Source organism: Cariama cristata, unplaced genomic scaffold (assembly GCF_000690535.1).
Source record: "Cariama cristata isolate BGI_N322 unplaced genomic scaffold, ASM69053v1 scaffold7483, whole genome shotgun sequence".
Lineage (NCBI taxonomy): Eukaryota > Metazoa > Chordata > Aves > Cariamiformes > Cariamidae > Cariama > Cariama cristata.
Window position 1 is genome coordinate 1 of NW_009608857.1, and position 16,434 is coordinate 16,434.

At 40.2% G+C, this 16,434-nt stretch overlaps 1 protein-coding gene across 1 annotated transcript; it reads left to right on the top strand.

The window, feature by feature from the left end:
• Positions 1–875: 875 nt before the first annotated feature.
• On the top strand, positions 876–15,581 carry LOC104156358 (H(+)/Cl(-) exchange transporter 3-like; the record flags this gene model as incomplete). The annotated part of the gene is made up of 7 exons (XM_009697309.1): positions 876–956; positions 2,226–2,771; positions 6,740–6,926; positions 8,268–8,666; positions 10,382–10,598; positions 12,958–13,033; positions 14,761–15,581. Coding segments are annotated over 7 exons (1,665 nt in total), but the record flags the coding sequence as incomplete, so codon positions are not given.
• Positions 15,582–16,434: the final 853 nt, after the last annotated feature.

Sequence of the window (16,434 nt, forward strand, 5' to 3'; positions counted from 1 at the left end):
CTGCTCGCCAGCCACTCCTCTCCCCAGTTGTACTTGTGCCCGGCGCTAATCCATCCTAGGTGCAGAAGCCAGCATTTGGACTTGTTAAATTTCATGCTGTTAATCATAGCCCAATGCTCCAGTCTATCTAAATCCCTCTGCAAGGCATCTTGTCCCTCAAGAGAGTCAGCAGCACCTCCCAGTTTGGTATCATCAGCAAACTTGCTACTGGTGCACTCAACTCCTGCATCCAGATCACTGATCAATATATTGAACGGGACTGGCCCTAGAATTGAACCCTGGACTGGTCACTGCTGGTGACCAGTCACCAGCCAGATGCAGGCCCCGTTTACTACAGCCCTTTGAGCCCTTCAGCCAGTTCTTCACCCAGCGCACCGTGAACCCGCTCATCCCACAGCTGGACAACTTGTCCAGAAGGATGCTGTGAGGGACAGTATGGAAAGCCTTACTAAAATCCAGAAAAACTACATCTGCCACCTTCCCTTCACCCCGTGGGTGGGAGACCGTATCATAGAAGGATATCAGCTTAGTTGAACAGGACTTGTGCCCTGCTTCCTTGACTTACGACAGGGTGGAATCGCCTGCTGTAGCACAGAGAAAGCTGACTGCAATTTCGTGAAAATGAGCTATCAGCAGTTCCATACTGAAGCACAGACTCCTTTGGGTGCTTCGCTGGGGGGGCTTTGAGCAGCATCCTTGGCTTCATCATGGCTAGTACTTAGGAATGTTCTGATACTTGATGCTTTCCTGTTAGCAAATCTGCGTCTCCTTGATAGAAACACAGAAGAAACTGCTAACTGTAATGAGATTCTGTTCTTCACGTTTGAAGTGTGTCACAGGCTGCGAGGATAACCCTCACTGTTGTTCTTTTCCAGGTGTTGTCAGCTGCCTCGGCAGCAGGAGTATCTGTAGCCTTTGGTGCCCCAATCGGTGGAGTCCTGTTCAGTCTGGAGGAGGTATGTCAAGAGGTGACACTGAAGGGTAGATACTTTAAAAAATCCCTTTTAGCATGAATGACCTCAGATTCCTTTAAGCTGTGGAGTCTTTCCGAAGGAGGAAATTATTTTTGGACCCACATTTCAGAGTCAAGGGTCCTAGTTTACCAGCAAACTCCTAAAGATCATTTTCTTTTATTATTATTTCCTTTGGATGAATGTCAGTTTTGCTTTATTCTCAGTCATCTTTTTCTGGAGAAGGGCTGAGTCATTAATAATTACAGTTTACGTGCAGGTAGAGGTACACCAGTTTTTCACTCTAGGAGTGCATTGGAAAAAAAAAATCAGGCTCACTTTTTTTCTCATTTTGAAAGAGGCATTAGAAACCTATTTGACAGTTTCATAGAGCAAGTTTTTAAACATTACTTTTCTTAAAGTTTCAGACACTAAATACAGTTGAATACATTATTAGAAAGGCAAATATGCTATAAAGCTGACCTCCAAGGCAACCAAACTCTCTTCTCCAAGAAGTGTTTCGTATAAATCAGTTTTCATTAGTAGTTTTCAAAATATGTAAGCTTGTTATTTAGATCATTAGCATTTTTAAAGAAAACTAAAAATCAAAAAATCTCTGAATTGAAAAAAGGAAGCAAAATATTCTTTCATGTATAATTTTGCTATATCATTAGGGCATTTTTGAGAAATACCTTTGTTGCCAAAAAACTTCCAGGAAAGCTCAGAAGAAAACTCTCTTGAAATTCAGGTCAGGCTATGTGGGACTTAAGTATGAAATGGCATGTTCTGTTTTGAGGAGACTTTTTTTTTAAATGTTTTTATCATACTTCATGAAAGTAACACATCTGCCAGAAACCTTTCACTCCAGGTTGAATGGAGATGAAACAGTATTAGCAGGAAATGTCAGAGAGCAGCTAGTACGCAGTCTGGTTCTTATGAATGCTAGAAAGAGATCCTTATTTATAAACAGAGAAGCTTTTAAACATAAATTACTGTGCATTCTTTCCTAACAGTCTTAAACCAGCAGTGGTGTCAATACTGCTTTAGTATTGACTTTAACACCGGTACAAGTATGAATTGTTGTAGAGCTTTGTAAAACTGTAGTATGTGCTGGAGCGCCAGTGCTCCACGTGATAGGAATAATACTGATAATGTAAGAGTACTTGGGTTTTAGCACATACCACGTGAGCAGCAGTACTGTAACACATGCATAAAACAGTCGTTCCAGTATTTTTAATTGATTCGCTAATAATTCTCATGTCTCGTCTCTTGCAGGTGAGCTACTATTTCCCACTGAAAACTTTATGGAGATCATTTTTTGCTGCTTTAGTAGCTGCATTTGTTTTAAGGTCCATCAATCCTTTTGGTAATAGCCGCCTAGTTCTTTTTTATGTGGAATATCACACTCCTTGGTACCTTTTTGAACTGCTTCCTTTTATTCTTCTGGGAGTATTTGGTGGGCTCTGGGGAGCGTTTTTCATCCGAGCAAACATTGCATGGTGTCGTCGACGCAAATCTACGAAATTTGGGAAGTATCCTGTCCTGGAAGTTATTATTGTTGCAGCAATAACAGCTGTCATTGCGTTTCCTAATCCATATACAAGGCTAAACACCAGTGAGCTTATTAAAGAGCTCTTCACAGACTGTGGGCCATTGGAATCCTCTTCCCTCTGTGACTACAGAAACGATATGAACGCGAGCAAAATAGTAGATGATATTCCTGACCGTCCAGCAGGCACTGGAGTCTATTCAGCTATATGGCAGTTGTGTTTAGCGCTCATATTTAAAATAATCATGACAGTCTTCACCTTTGGTATCAAGGTAAGTGTGAATGCAGTGGCTGTACCATCTGCTGTGTTTCTTTAATTATTACCTTTCTCATTTTCCATCTCTCAAAGCTAGCAGCTTTATTTATAGAAATTTTTTTTTCACGTGTAGGTGTTTTAAAGACAGGTCTTTTTACTGTTGGTTAATAAGCAAGTCTTGTAGAAACCAGTATTAAGTGTGGTTAAATTCAAACTAGCCCTTTGTTCAGCTGAATAGAAACGTGTGCTAAATGGAATAGGGAACGGTAACTGTGTGGATGGCTGGATGGCTGTTTGTAGGGGCTTGATTCAGCAAGAAGGATGATTCTAAAACTTCCGAGAGCTGAGTTCAGCTGAGTTGAAACATAACCACACAGGTTCCCTGGTCCTGTTACATGGAAGAAGAAAAGACTTTACCTCTTGAACAACTTGTAGGTTTGGTTTTTTTAATCCCCTCTCCTCATTTATCACATAAACGTGATTACTGCAGGCTGTCAAAGGGAGCTGGTGATGATTTCTTCCCTGAAATTTCCAGTATTGCATGTCATGACTAGCAAGTGGGCTTTGTTCGTGTGACTGTAATGGGAATTTCTTCTCCATTACAAAGCAGCATAATTTTTGTTTTCCTGGTCTTTTTGTAAATCTGTTTTGGAGCTCTCTTCGGCTTCTCTCCAAGCTTGTGACTGTTTTCTGAATGACATGTAACTGTCGTGCCTTCATCATTTTCTGTCTTGTCAGGCTCCCTTCATAGTTTTTTGCAACTACATCGTTATCAAACATGTCTTAACACAAACGTGTTGTAGAACGTTCACTGAGCACAATTTGTATTTAAACTGGCTTTAACTTTTCAGTCTGCATTGCTGTTCCATGTAAGTGGATGCATAAGAAAGCGCTTCTTTACTATGAGGGTGGTTGAACATTGGAATAGGTTGTCTAGAGAACTTGGGGAGCCTCCGTCCTTGGAGAGGCTGAAAACCTGACTGGAGGCGATCCTGGGCAGCCTGCTGTCGTTGGCCCTGCTTGAGCGGAGCTGGACGATCTGTAGTAGTCACGTCCGACCTCAACCACTCTGTCCTTCTGTAACTGACAGAAGAATACTGTGTTGTGTGTCTTATGCAGTAATATTTTAGAAGATGTTACAGTTGGTTATTTGAAGTTACTTTCCATTATGTTGGTTGATGGGTGAGAGAAATCCCTTGTGTGTATTTTAAATGCTAGTCTTCCATAGGTCAAAATTTCCGATATTAATCTATAACATGACCACTCCAATCTGTAGTATTGCTTTGTATTCATTTGCTGTATTTCACTTATATCTAGGGCTCTGCCCTTCTAAGCTTTATAACATTGTTTAGCTTTCATGTGTTTGTGTGCATCTGGCTCTTTCTCATGGGATCACACCACGGGATCACACTTTGTGCTGTTAGAATTCACTAGATTACAGGCTGGTAGAGCTTACACTTCATTTGGTTTGGGTTCATTTTCTCAGAACTTCAGCATGGTGGAAATACTTTTGTGAAGTTGTAAGAATATATTTCTTACTTTGCCAGTAGGCAGGGAGTCATGCTGCTGTCATTGCTGAGACTGCGCTACATACGTTTCTCTGAAGCTTTAAGGCGCGTGGCTGGTTAGAATGTTAGCCAGCATCAGGAGGTCTGGAGAAGAGGATGTCACTTTAATGTTATATTTATTTGCATTTTAAGCTTTATTCCTATGAAAGGAGGAGAAAATTCAAAATTCAAAAACAAAAAAAAGATGCCTTTGTCATTTAAGTCATTGTTAAGGATGCTCTGGGCTCTCCAGGTCTGTTCCTGGAGCTGTAGCCATGTGCAGACACACGTCTACCCCCCGGGGAACTGTTTTCCTCCGAGGTAAGCAAAGCGACTTAGCTGCTGCCCGTGGGGCCCAGGGACTCCTGCTGCTCTTACTGCCATGAACAAGGATCACCAGGAAGCTGATACGACACTGGTTTGGGTTTTTTTGGTTTGGATTTTCCTTTCAGGCTTTTGTACATGTACTGTACTGCTTATTACCAGTAGCCTTGTTACTGTCTCTAAATGCCAGTGATCAGCAGTTGGGGTGGGATTACAGCTTTGCCTCAGAACCTGGCTGGTACGTAGCCGCACAACTAAAGAAGTGCAAGTTTGCACCCATACCCTGATTCCTCACTCGTTTCAAAGATGATACATGTGCCACAGAACCTGTCTTTTCCTCTGTAGTGTCACTTGAGTGAGGCTGGCATGCACTGGAGAGGAAAGCTCAGACAAGGTAGAACCGAACTTTTTTTTTCCATGCTCCTTCTCAGTGAAGGTTCCTCTCTACTTTGTGACCTGTGATTCAGAGGCTTGTGCAAACGAATGCAGCTGTAAAATCGTAATTACCGTTAGGCTTGTAACCGTTATCCACATGGGATGTAAAGAAGAGAAGGAGCTAGATGCCTAAAAAGGTTACATTAACAAAGGACCAGAAACAATTTGGATGCAGTTTCCACGTGGAGACTGAATTTCTGTGACATGCTGCTGTAGCTGACTAGAATCTGAGGGAGTTTCAAAGATTTCTTCAATTATTTTTATATCTGGAATGGGTTTTTTTCAGGGTGCTATTGAACTGTTCTCCAAGAAAGAATTTCACTCAGGAAGAAAATGGATTTTAACAGTTAGAAAGGGGTTTAGATGCATGATTAGTTGTGGGAAGTAACAGTAGTGGTATAAATGCACAATTTGAATATTACACTCAAATGATAGCATTGAATGGTTACCTCTCGCAACACTGAAATACTACGTAATTCAGGGTGGGAATGAAGGATTATTAAACTTTTTCACCAAAACCTATGCTGCTGGCATTCAAACACAGCGTTTGCTGTGTTTGTTTGTCCTTGGTTTGTCTGTTAGAAATCGTCTTTGCAACCATAAATACTGGCAATAACGCGGATAGATTCTGAAGTACAGTTCTGCACCAGCTATTGGATTCCATGGCAAGATCTATAGTTTGGAATTGTACAATACTTAAATTTCACAGCTGTACAGTGGAAAAAAAAAAAAGAAATTATGTGTCCTGTTACACCAGGAGTTCAGTTTTTTTAATGAGGTTATTTTGACAAGGTGGGTTTAGGTGCATTTAGACAAAAAGTAAAAATTCTACTATTCGCTTGTAGTCAGATCTGTACTTCAGTCACAGTAGATAATATTTTGATACTGACAACTGCTGTCAGGAGAAGCGGCAGGCATTTCCAGTTTAATGAGACATTTAGAGAGCAGTATGTTTTTTGGAAAGAAGATTAGCTTCCTAAGGAGGAGAAAAGATACACAACAGCAGTTTCTGAGATGAGCTCTCACTGCTTATGAAGCTGCTGATAAAAGCAAGACTTGGAATAGTGTTTTACTAAGCCACGTTGGTATGACAAGGCTGTGTGGCCTTTTCAGGTTTTCGTTAATAACAAAAAAACCAGTTTAAATAACTAAAGTGACAGCAAAGCTTCTTTTAAAAATCATCTGTTTACTTGGGCATCTAATTTATAGCAGTGTTAGGAAGCAGTTTGGGAAGGCAGTCTTATGTGCAAAGCTTGTTTAGGAAGTGAACGTTGACTCGGAGGAATATGAAGAAATAAGGGAGGTGGAAATCAGTAAGGCAGACTTTGCAGTACTAGTAGCACAGCTCAGATTGGGCACGCGTGTGGTAACAGTTGTGCTTTTGGCACCGAGAGTCTGGTTTGTGGTCCTGTATTGGTGATAGATTTGCTCTTAAATACACTAAAATATAAACAGACGGTGCTCATAAAATGGATTCAGCTAACCAGGTTGATCAGAGGTATCAATAGCACTGTGTTAAGTTTTACTAACCTTGCAAGGGCAATTTACGTAGTTTTAACCTGACAATTTGAGCATTTGCATCTCTTTTGGCAAAAAAAAATAAAATAAATTACTTGTAAAACAATGCACCGGGTATGTTCCCACTGGCATGACAGCAGTTCTTCTGGTTTCGTTGCAGGTTCCGTCTGGGTTGTTCATACCTAGCATGGCAATCGGAGCAATAGCAGGAAGGATTGTAGGAATTGCAGTGGAGCAGCTGGCTTACTACCATCACGACTGGTTCATTTTCAAGGAGTGGTGTGAAGTTGGAGCTGACTGTATCACACCTGGTCTTTATGCCATGGTTGGTGCTGCTGCCTGCTTAGGTAAATAAAATATAACAAAGTAAATAAGCATCTGCTTTCATGTATGTTGCCAAAATGATGATTAAAAAAATGGAAGAAGACAGAAACGTGTGCAGTTTTGGAACACCTTTTTATATGGACTTCTCTCTTTTTGGAATAGCACATTCACATCTCAACGCAAGACCGTCAGATCCCTGTGATCTGAGGAATAAAGTGACATTTAAATTGATGAGAAATAGAAGAATTTAAGTAGTAGTGTTTGCTTTCTGGTTTTGGTATCAAGAGGTGTCATTACTGCATGAGTCAGAAAAATCCGTTTCTTGAAACGTGTGAAGTAGAGGATTTGCAGAGTTGAAATTACTACAAGGAGGTGACGTGATCAGCTGCCACGTCTATATGAATTATGAAAAATGTTCTTGAAATTCATAATCCAGACAAAACTTTCAGAAGCGTCTGCTGATTTGAGGAGTCCAGCTGGAGGTATTTTTAACAAGTCTGATTTACAACCCACTGAAAATGAGCTTCATGGAAGGAGGCTTAAGCTGGGCACCTAAACTAGGAGAGGTTTTTTGAATGCCTTGTCTTATCCTAGCTTATAACTTCGTAGGCTTAGAAATTAAATTGAAAAGCTAATTAGTACAGATTCTGCAAAAAATAGACCTTTTCCTTAAGGAAAAGTGTATTTGAGCAGTCAAATAAACTAGTGGTACAAATTTAGGTTTTGGAAAGGTTGTTTTGGTTTTTAATAGTTCAACTTGAGTCGCTTTTGAATGCATTGAAAGGAAGATCATATTCTTTTACTGAATGAAAGTATGGCATCAGAAACCTTGGCAGAAAAAACTGTCTTGGGTACTAACAAAAGAGAAATATGATCCCTGTCTTCTCCCATTATCCGAGAAAGATTTCATCAGCTCAGAATTCTCTTTAGCTTTTATCATTCGGCACAGCATTAAATTCCTAATCCTTTGGACAGCATAGCTGTTCAGTTGTTACCTGTGACTTCCCTGCATTAGTTCCATTCTTTTTCCAGATTCTTACCTTGCTGGGTTTCCTTGCATTTCACAGTATTTTTAACATAGATGTGGTGTGGAGACATACATCGTTTTAGTCTTAGTTTACATGAAATGACTGCATGTATTTTTCAAATCCCTTTATTCTCTCACTTTCTAGGAATTTTCCCTAAAGCTTTCTTTTCTGCTTCTAAAAGTTCTGTGTTCGTTTTCCCTGTCTGCCGCTGTCTATATTCTACAGGATGACCGTTAATGGCAAAGTTACACTTGTTATTCTCAACGGGAAGGCAGGAGACTCTAAATTCATTATTACCCTGTACTGGAATGTTACTGGCTACCATTTTTCTTGCAGGTGGTGTGACAAGGATGACTGTGTCCCTGGTAGTTATTGTCTTTGAGCTAACAGGAGGGCTGGAATATATTGTGCCCCTAATGGCCGCAGTCATGACCAGTAAGTGGGTAGGAGATGCCTTTGGTAGGGAAGGCATCTACGAGGCGCACATCCGACTGAATGGATATCCTTTCTTGGATGCAAAGGAAGAATTTACTCACACAACACTGGCTGCTGATGTCATGAGACCTCGAAGAAGCGATCCACCTTTAGCAGTTCTGACGCAGGATAACATGACAGTTGAAGACATAGAAAACTTGATCAACGAAACCAGCTATAATGGTTTTCCTGTTATAATGTCGAAAGAATCGCAGAGACTCGTGGGCTTTGCTCTAAGAAGAGATTTAACTATTGCAATAGGTAATTATCTTCCAGTATTGCGTGATTATATATGCCAATTTAAGTGATTTTAGAGCTTAAAGCAGAATTCACTCTGTGTGTTTGTAGACTTACTTCAGGTTCAGATACCTCGCGCAGGCTGTCTGTTCCTTTATTCAAGTATATGATTATCTTCAATAGCAGGCTCTGAAATAGAGGAAATGTTAATCTCTTTCTCATGAAAACAAGATTTGTCATAGTGAAGTAAGGCAAAACATCATCTAGTCCGGTATTTTTGTTTGTTTTGAGGCTTTTGCTGGTATCTCTTTTCCTCGAGTGATGCTACGCTAGCATTAGTCTTCAAAATTGAGTAATTCTCACTTTAGGACAGCAGGATTCTGTGAGAATTACTAAGTAATTTTAAAATTTAAATGTATATCATACTTCTCTCTGACAGTATGTTATTTACTGTTGTTATAACAACTAAGATTGTATTACGGAGAGATAAACAAAATATTAATTATTTTAGGTTTCTGTCTTTCAGTTTGTTTGTGTAGTGGGAAATGTGGCCCTGGGCACATGAGCACGCGAGCCCTGTTTGGGCCCTCTTTCTCTGCGTGAGTGTTAGAGCTCGTGTGATACTTGTGACGATGCTTTGTGCGCTGGCAAGATAAATTCTGTGGGTTTTGAGGATGCTGTCATAACCAAGGGAGAAAAATTATTGTTATGTAAGAAAATGTTACAAAACTGTAACATTTGCTGCATGAAAACAGTGATAGAAGTTGCATCTTAAACTACTTTCTTTTTTTAATTCATAAGATCGTAGATTGACAAATACCTCTTTAAGACACTTGTGGAAGAGACACAAAAGTCTCCTGAAACATTTTTTAAAAAATGTTTTGTGAACACAACACTGTTTACTTCAGTAAAACTTTAGCCTGTGGTCTTCATGCTGTATATACTATGGCATCACGCTGTAGGATGTATAGGAATGTCCAAAACTTGGAAATTATTATAGACATTGTACTGGTTTAAATTTGTGTTTACTTAAGAGTAAATGGGGGAATAACAGAACACTCTTCTAATGATACACTTCCACAGGTAAGACTCGTTTCAGCTGCTGAGCTTGCACAGTGCAAGTTGCTTAGTCTTGGATTTTGGCTGAAATAGTGAAATAGTTTGGGGTACGGGAGGGGATGCTGTTGTCACCAAGATGATGAAGACACAAAAAGGAAGAGGCTCCAGTTCACAGAAAGCTAAATAAATTCATTATAAACAAGAAGACAACGTTTTCAGAGCGGTCAGAAATGAGTTCTTTGGTTTCAAACCAACAATAATTGCAGCTACTGGAATCGCAACAGGGGAGCTGTCAGTTGAGATCAGCTTTCCCCTTGACAAGTGTCTTCAGCAGCCGCCTATGTGCTTCCTGCATGTGATTTTTTTTATAAGTCTTTGCACCTCTTTATAGTAAGTAAAAGTTAGTTATTGGAGTGAGAAAGGTAGTAGCTGAAGAATGGCGAAAGCTGTACGGTAGATGGCTTTAGTGATATCTGCACAGAAACTTCTTAGGGATAAAGCAGTGGCTGTGGAAATGCAGCAGAATAGCCTGTATCAGAATACCGGCATCTAGAGAAGAGAAGAACACCAGGGTCTGCTGGTGTTGATTGATCTGTCTGTTTGCGCTAAATTATCTTACTCCAAGAATGTAAACTCTTCCTCCTCTGCTGTTTCCCCTCCCTCCCTTCTTTTTCTTAAAGAAAGTGCTAGGAAGAAGCAGGAAGGGATTGTTGGCAGTTCCAGGGTCTGTTTTGCCCAGCATACCCCGTCGCTTCCAGCAGAAAGCCCTCGACCTTTGAAGCTTAGAAGCATACTTGATATGAGCCCTTTCACCGTGACAGACCACACACCAATGGAAATCGTGGTGGATATTTTCCGGAAGCTGGGTCTGAGGCAGTGCCTTGTAACACACAACGGGTGAGTAAAGTGGCAGCAATGCTGTTCGTTGTGTTAGATCCAGTCGTTTTCACTTCCAGGATCAGAGTATTTGAACCAGGATGTGTTCCAGGATCATGGTATTTGAACCCGTAAGTTTGGTACTGCAGCTGAGGACCCTGACTGTTTGTTAAGAAGGTGCTGTGCTGTGGCACCTCTCTCAAATCCTTAATTCTCCATTGTATTCCAACTAAGCAGGCAGGTGATTTCGGTCGTTTTAAGATGTTCTATTAAAAATTATCTCCCATTCAGCAAGTTTAGTGTGTGCAACTTGCATGGGGAGGAGACACAACTTGTCTCGCAGAAATTCCGCCTTGCGTGGTACACAGTCTAAGGAAATACAGGCCTGTATTTCCTCGTTCTTACATACGTTCTGGCAATGTGCAGCGTGTCGGCTATTGAACATCTACAAATATCTGGGCTCATCAAAAGTAAGGGAGAAATGATCCAGGCACTGTTTCCTCTTCTGGAGTTCAGCGATGGCGATTACCACCAAGCTTTTGATTTTGGAATGGTAACCACTAAATAACGGCTACTAGTTCTGGAACTTCAATCTGCAACTTTTGTTTCTACGCTTCAAAATATTTCAAGAAAGTAATTTTAAGATTTAGAATGTTTGTAAATGAGACTATAGGGAGTTGTCATGTAATGACCCACTAAATAAATCAGCCCTAGGCATGGAAACTTAAATGTTCGTTATAATTGCCTCTTATCTAAACTACTCGTTTTCTTTTTTTACACAGTCCTTTTCTGTGTAGCTGTTCCTTTAACATTCTGCTTTCCTGTATCTCTTGTGTTCAAGGCTTGGCACGCAGCATTGCAGCTCCTACCCTGGTATCTTCCTTTCTCTTTGGCCTGTCTTTTAAGGTGCCTGGGGAGTGAAACATTGTCTGCTCATCCATGTTACTTAGAATCAGTGTCCATGGGACAAAACCAAAGAAATCTGAAATATGAGTGGGAGTTTCTTTGTTTTGCTGTGGGCAAAAGGATTGCTGCTATAAGTGGCAAATATTTAAATATCAATGTTCGTTTCCAAGTTTATTTTTTCAGATGTATTTTAAAACAAACTTATTTTAAATGCTCTCCCACCTTTTTTTATTCCATGCATCCCTGTATTGAATGGCGAGTAGATGTTTTCAGAAGCGTAAATGACTTTAAAAACCTTTCTCTGATGGGGAAAGGACATCACGATCTGACGCTTAGAAGTCTGTGCAGGCACGCAATTATTCTTGTTTTGAGGAGGGAAATTTGAGTTGAGAAAACTTCAATGAAGAATATTTACTACAATGATGTTTTGTCTCAGTTTTTTGTTGTGAACCGTTGACATTGATGTTAAAATCAACTCTAAAGAAAGCTTAAGAGTGCAAAGCTATGTCAAACTGTACTGTAAATTTTCAACTATTTTGCGATAAAGTAGCAGCGAGTGTGGATGGCTTTAATCATTTGCTGTTTTCAGACATTCATATTTGTTGTCCTACTTCAGTTTACAAACTTGTGATATCCCATGAGCACACTGTCCCTTACAACAGGATCGGGTAGTAAATACTAGTACTAGCAGTATTTAGCCGTGGCACGTAGCCATGCGGACATCAAGGATTAATTTGTATTTTGGCAAATTGCCTGCAAATTGCATCTACCCACATCAAGATACACGTCACTTTATTGGTTCCGGTCCAGACTGGAGTAGGAACTGTGCAGAAACTGGTGCTGATGACAAACATGGGGATGCGTAAAGACCGAGCCTCACTCTTCCTAATTTGTACCAGAATATCCATTCCAGGGAGTTGCTCTTGATTTATACTGTCATGAAGCTGAAATTTGTCTGAATTTGATGTTTCTAGGGACACCAGATAACTCTGCTCAATAGTGCAGCTTCAGACCTCAGTTGCTATGGCTTCACGCAGTTATTACTTTGTTCATCTACTGTGGCTTGTTAAAATGTGAATAATGATCTGTGTGCGTGAGGAGAAATAACTGTTAAACAAAGGAAAGAAAGGAGATTTTAGTTTCAGTGCCTCTAAAACCTGAGGAGAGGTGAATTTGGGGAGAAGGGGTGAAGTATGCTTCCCCGACGTCTACTCGGTATGAGAAACGTCCTGCTCTGGGGTGGCTGAGGATCCACTTGCGTTCAGCGTTTTGGGAGAAAAAGAAAAAAAAGCAATGTCTGGGAAGGGGTACTGACTTTCGAATCATTTTTCATTTAATTACCCATTAGCTTTCCTGCAACCATTCTTTTTTTTTTTTCGTTTGTTTTGTTCTGCTCTAATCCTTTTTCATTATGATTAGAACTTTTTTTATTTGATTTCACACACAGTTATTAGCATAACATGATCTGTTTCAGGATTGTCTTGGGGATCATCACAAAGAAGAACATATTAGAGCATCTCGAGCAACTAAAGCAGCACGTCGAACCCTTGGTGATTAGATATATCAGATCTCATAATTAGACACATTAGAAGTCAGGAAGCATGAAACTTGTGAACTGTTCAGGGCTTTTATGACATCGGCTGAACAATGAAACCATCTTATGCTAAAAATTTGTATTAAACCATAAAACAATATGTGCAAAATCCTTTTGTAGAAATGAAGCCGTTAAGATGGACGTATTGTTAGTCACAACATTAAAGGAAAGTAAACGGTAGGCTTTCTGAGATTTTTGTCCTCGAGAGCCCGTAGATCCATCTAGTTGAGCTGCTGATTTCCCCCGGTGGGAAGGCACACAGCTAGGAATGCTTTTTCCCCGCCTAATGCAGTTTTTCGTATATGCCAATTTATTTTTCTGACCTTGACAGCTTTAAATGGCTGTTAAATAGCGAAGTAAGTATCACGTCTCTTGAGAAGCAAAGCCAAGCATGTTTTTAATGTATCACAGCATTAGATCTTCCCTGCAATCCCCCTTCATCAACATGATTTTTTTTAAAGTACTCTGATTTTTAGTCAAGTCCTGTGATTTTATGTAAAGTCCCGTGATTCTGCTGCTGTCTCCTGCAGCAATGGATGTGCTCCTTTATCGAATGTTCAGTGATACCCTAAAGCCACTAAAGTGGCACGCTGCTGTGTTGGCGATTGACTTCAGAATCTGGATATTGTTTTAACCGTGATGTTGTGAACTAACCTTAGCTAGATGGTAGACTTTGTCTTAATTTGGACATGGGTCGCTAGTTACATCTCTACTAAACATAGCCACCGAGTTTAGCTGCTTATGTGCAAAACATGCTAATTATGTTCTCATTTTACGCTAATACTTCACAAGTATTTCATGCGTCCTTTAATAAGACCAAATGAAATGTACTAACCAGAATAATAACAAGGGCAGCGGCTCATTCATTCTGCTCTTTGCTTCTCCTGTGATATTATCCTTTTGGACAGTCTCACCCTTTTTGGTATTTCACAGAGTTGTAATTTTAAAAGCCGTGAAGACCCTGTCATAAGAGCACAGTATCTAAATTTGGAAAACGAAAATTTTCTTGTGTTATTCAAAATTTATTTTTGTTTCTAAAGCTGTGAACTCCAAAAACTAGTTAACCACGGTCTATTTTACATAAGTTTCACAGCCGATCAAGTGTGCTCCTATGAATACATTCAGCCTGAGCCAGTGCATCAGACTGGAAGGATCCTTAGGATTTAAAAATGGAGGGAAGGGGAGTTTGATTTGCTGTCAGGATTTTGGGCCATCAAGCGGTACATCACTGATGGCTAGGTTGGAACATGCCTCCCTTACGAAATGGGATCAATATCACTTCTCTTTCATACCTCCTTTTTTTTTTCTTTGTCCCTCTCTCTTACTTTTTTGTTGGCACACACTAATCAAAATTTCATTTTTGTAGAAACAAAAAGTTAAATAAAAATTGTCATGGGCTCTACTTGTATTACTTGTACTTCATTAAAACAGACTACAGCTGTCAGAGACCATCTGATAATGGTGTCTCAGCATTGCTGTCTTTTAACAAACCAGTGGTTCCTCCAGTTTTTTTTTTTTTGACGAATAAAATGTTTTTGTTTAAGTAAGAAAATCGGGCTGTTTACTTTTGCTCTATTCCTGTCAACAAAAAGGACTTGGCTACAGATTTGTTCTGCTTTATTGTTTGGGTGGGTTTTTTTTCCTGTTTGGATTAATATCAATCTTCCATTTATCCTTTTTCAGGCGCCTCCTTGGCATTATAACAAAAAAAGATATCCTCCGTCATATGGCCCAGACGGCAAACCAAGACCCCGCCTCAATAATGTTCAACTGAAACCTATAGCTGAGGAGAGAGAGGAAACGGAAGAGGAGGTTCATTTGTTGAATAGCACAACACTTTAGTCTGGGGGATGCTTCTAAAATCAGAGACGAGAGCTGGGGTTTTTTGCGTAACAGTGCTGCTGGAAATCGGGAGTCGGTGTGGGGGAATCCGTGGCGAGGAGGAAGGCAGGCTGATGGGAGCGTGGGACGGGAGAGCTGCTGCCCGCGCCGAAGGCGTCCCGAGGCGTCAGGTCTGCCGGGATAGCGCGGCGGGCGAGCCCTGCGAGGTGGTGCGATCCTCCAGCCCCAGCCTGGTCCTTCAGCATTGAAGAGGTCTGTCACTAGTCCCTGCTCCTGGAGGGATCGCTCCCAATTGAGCCATCTCAACGGAGACTCAAAGGTCTTGCCCTTTTTACCATGGAAAACCGTTGTGTTAACTCATGAAACGTATTAATTGTCACACATCACCTTTCTACATTCCAGAAGAGCTTTATTTCTCTCTCTCCTGAGCCGTAACAAAGCCTCTTGAAAATTGGTGTGCCCTTTTGAAGCAGTTGTTTCTCATATTGAGATGTTGCTGTGAGTTACTGAGGTCCGGTCACAAGAAGGGAGGTTTTTCTTGTGCCATTAACCGTGTGAGTTTGTACATCACGAAACGCTCGGGGCGGGACAGATCCGCCGCGACAAAACCAGATTGAACAGGTAATAACCTTGCGAGAACCGTGCGAGACTTCCTTCAACCCCTGTGCTGTCCTGATATGAGAAAAATTAAAACCAGGTGAAACGAGCGTTTTGAAGGAAAACACTGGTTTTGCTGCGGAAAGTATCAATAACGTGACCTGGTCTTATGCAATTTTTGTATTATTGAAAACACTATGATATATACCAATGTCGTGCAGTATAGGGAAAAATACTGCTATTCTGCTAGTTAAGAGCTGGAACAATTCTGTATACGTGTATCTGGTAAAAACTGCATGCTACAACACTGGAGATCTTCTTTTGGTTTGGTTTTTTCCCCCCTGTAAAATTTGAGAAGGGTCATTTTTGGTTTTTTTTTTTCTTCTCCACAAAAGACGTTCCACTGCTGACATGGTTAGGAAGAAACGTAACTCATAACTTGCACTAAATGTATATTATTTTTCTTGAAGTTTTACCATTCTTTATTTATATTTGTATGGATTAAAAAAAATCTATTAAATATGAATTGGTTAGTATCTCACATAACTACTTACCTTTTTAATGTGATTTTATAGAATAATTCATAATCCTCTGCAAGTAACAGAGGATTAGCAAATGTTTACAACTAGATGAAGGGTTTAAACAAAATGGTTTCTTTGTGATCCAACATGCATATAAGATCATTTTCCAATGTAACTTTCACTGCCATTACCTTGAGATTTCCTTTTTCCTTTACTAGTGGATAACTGGAACAGTAATATTTTATTTTAAAAAAAAAAACTGCGGGGTTTTAAAAATAACAGGAAGGAAGCAACTCTTTTTTTTTTTTTTTTTTTCTTTTCTTTTCTTCCCTCAAGTCTGTAGAGGTGTAAATGATACATAACCCCAGAAGATGAGCAGCAGGGCAGAATCACATCC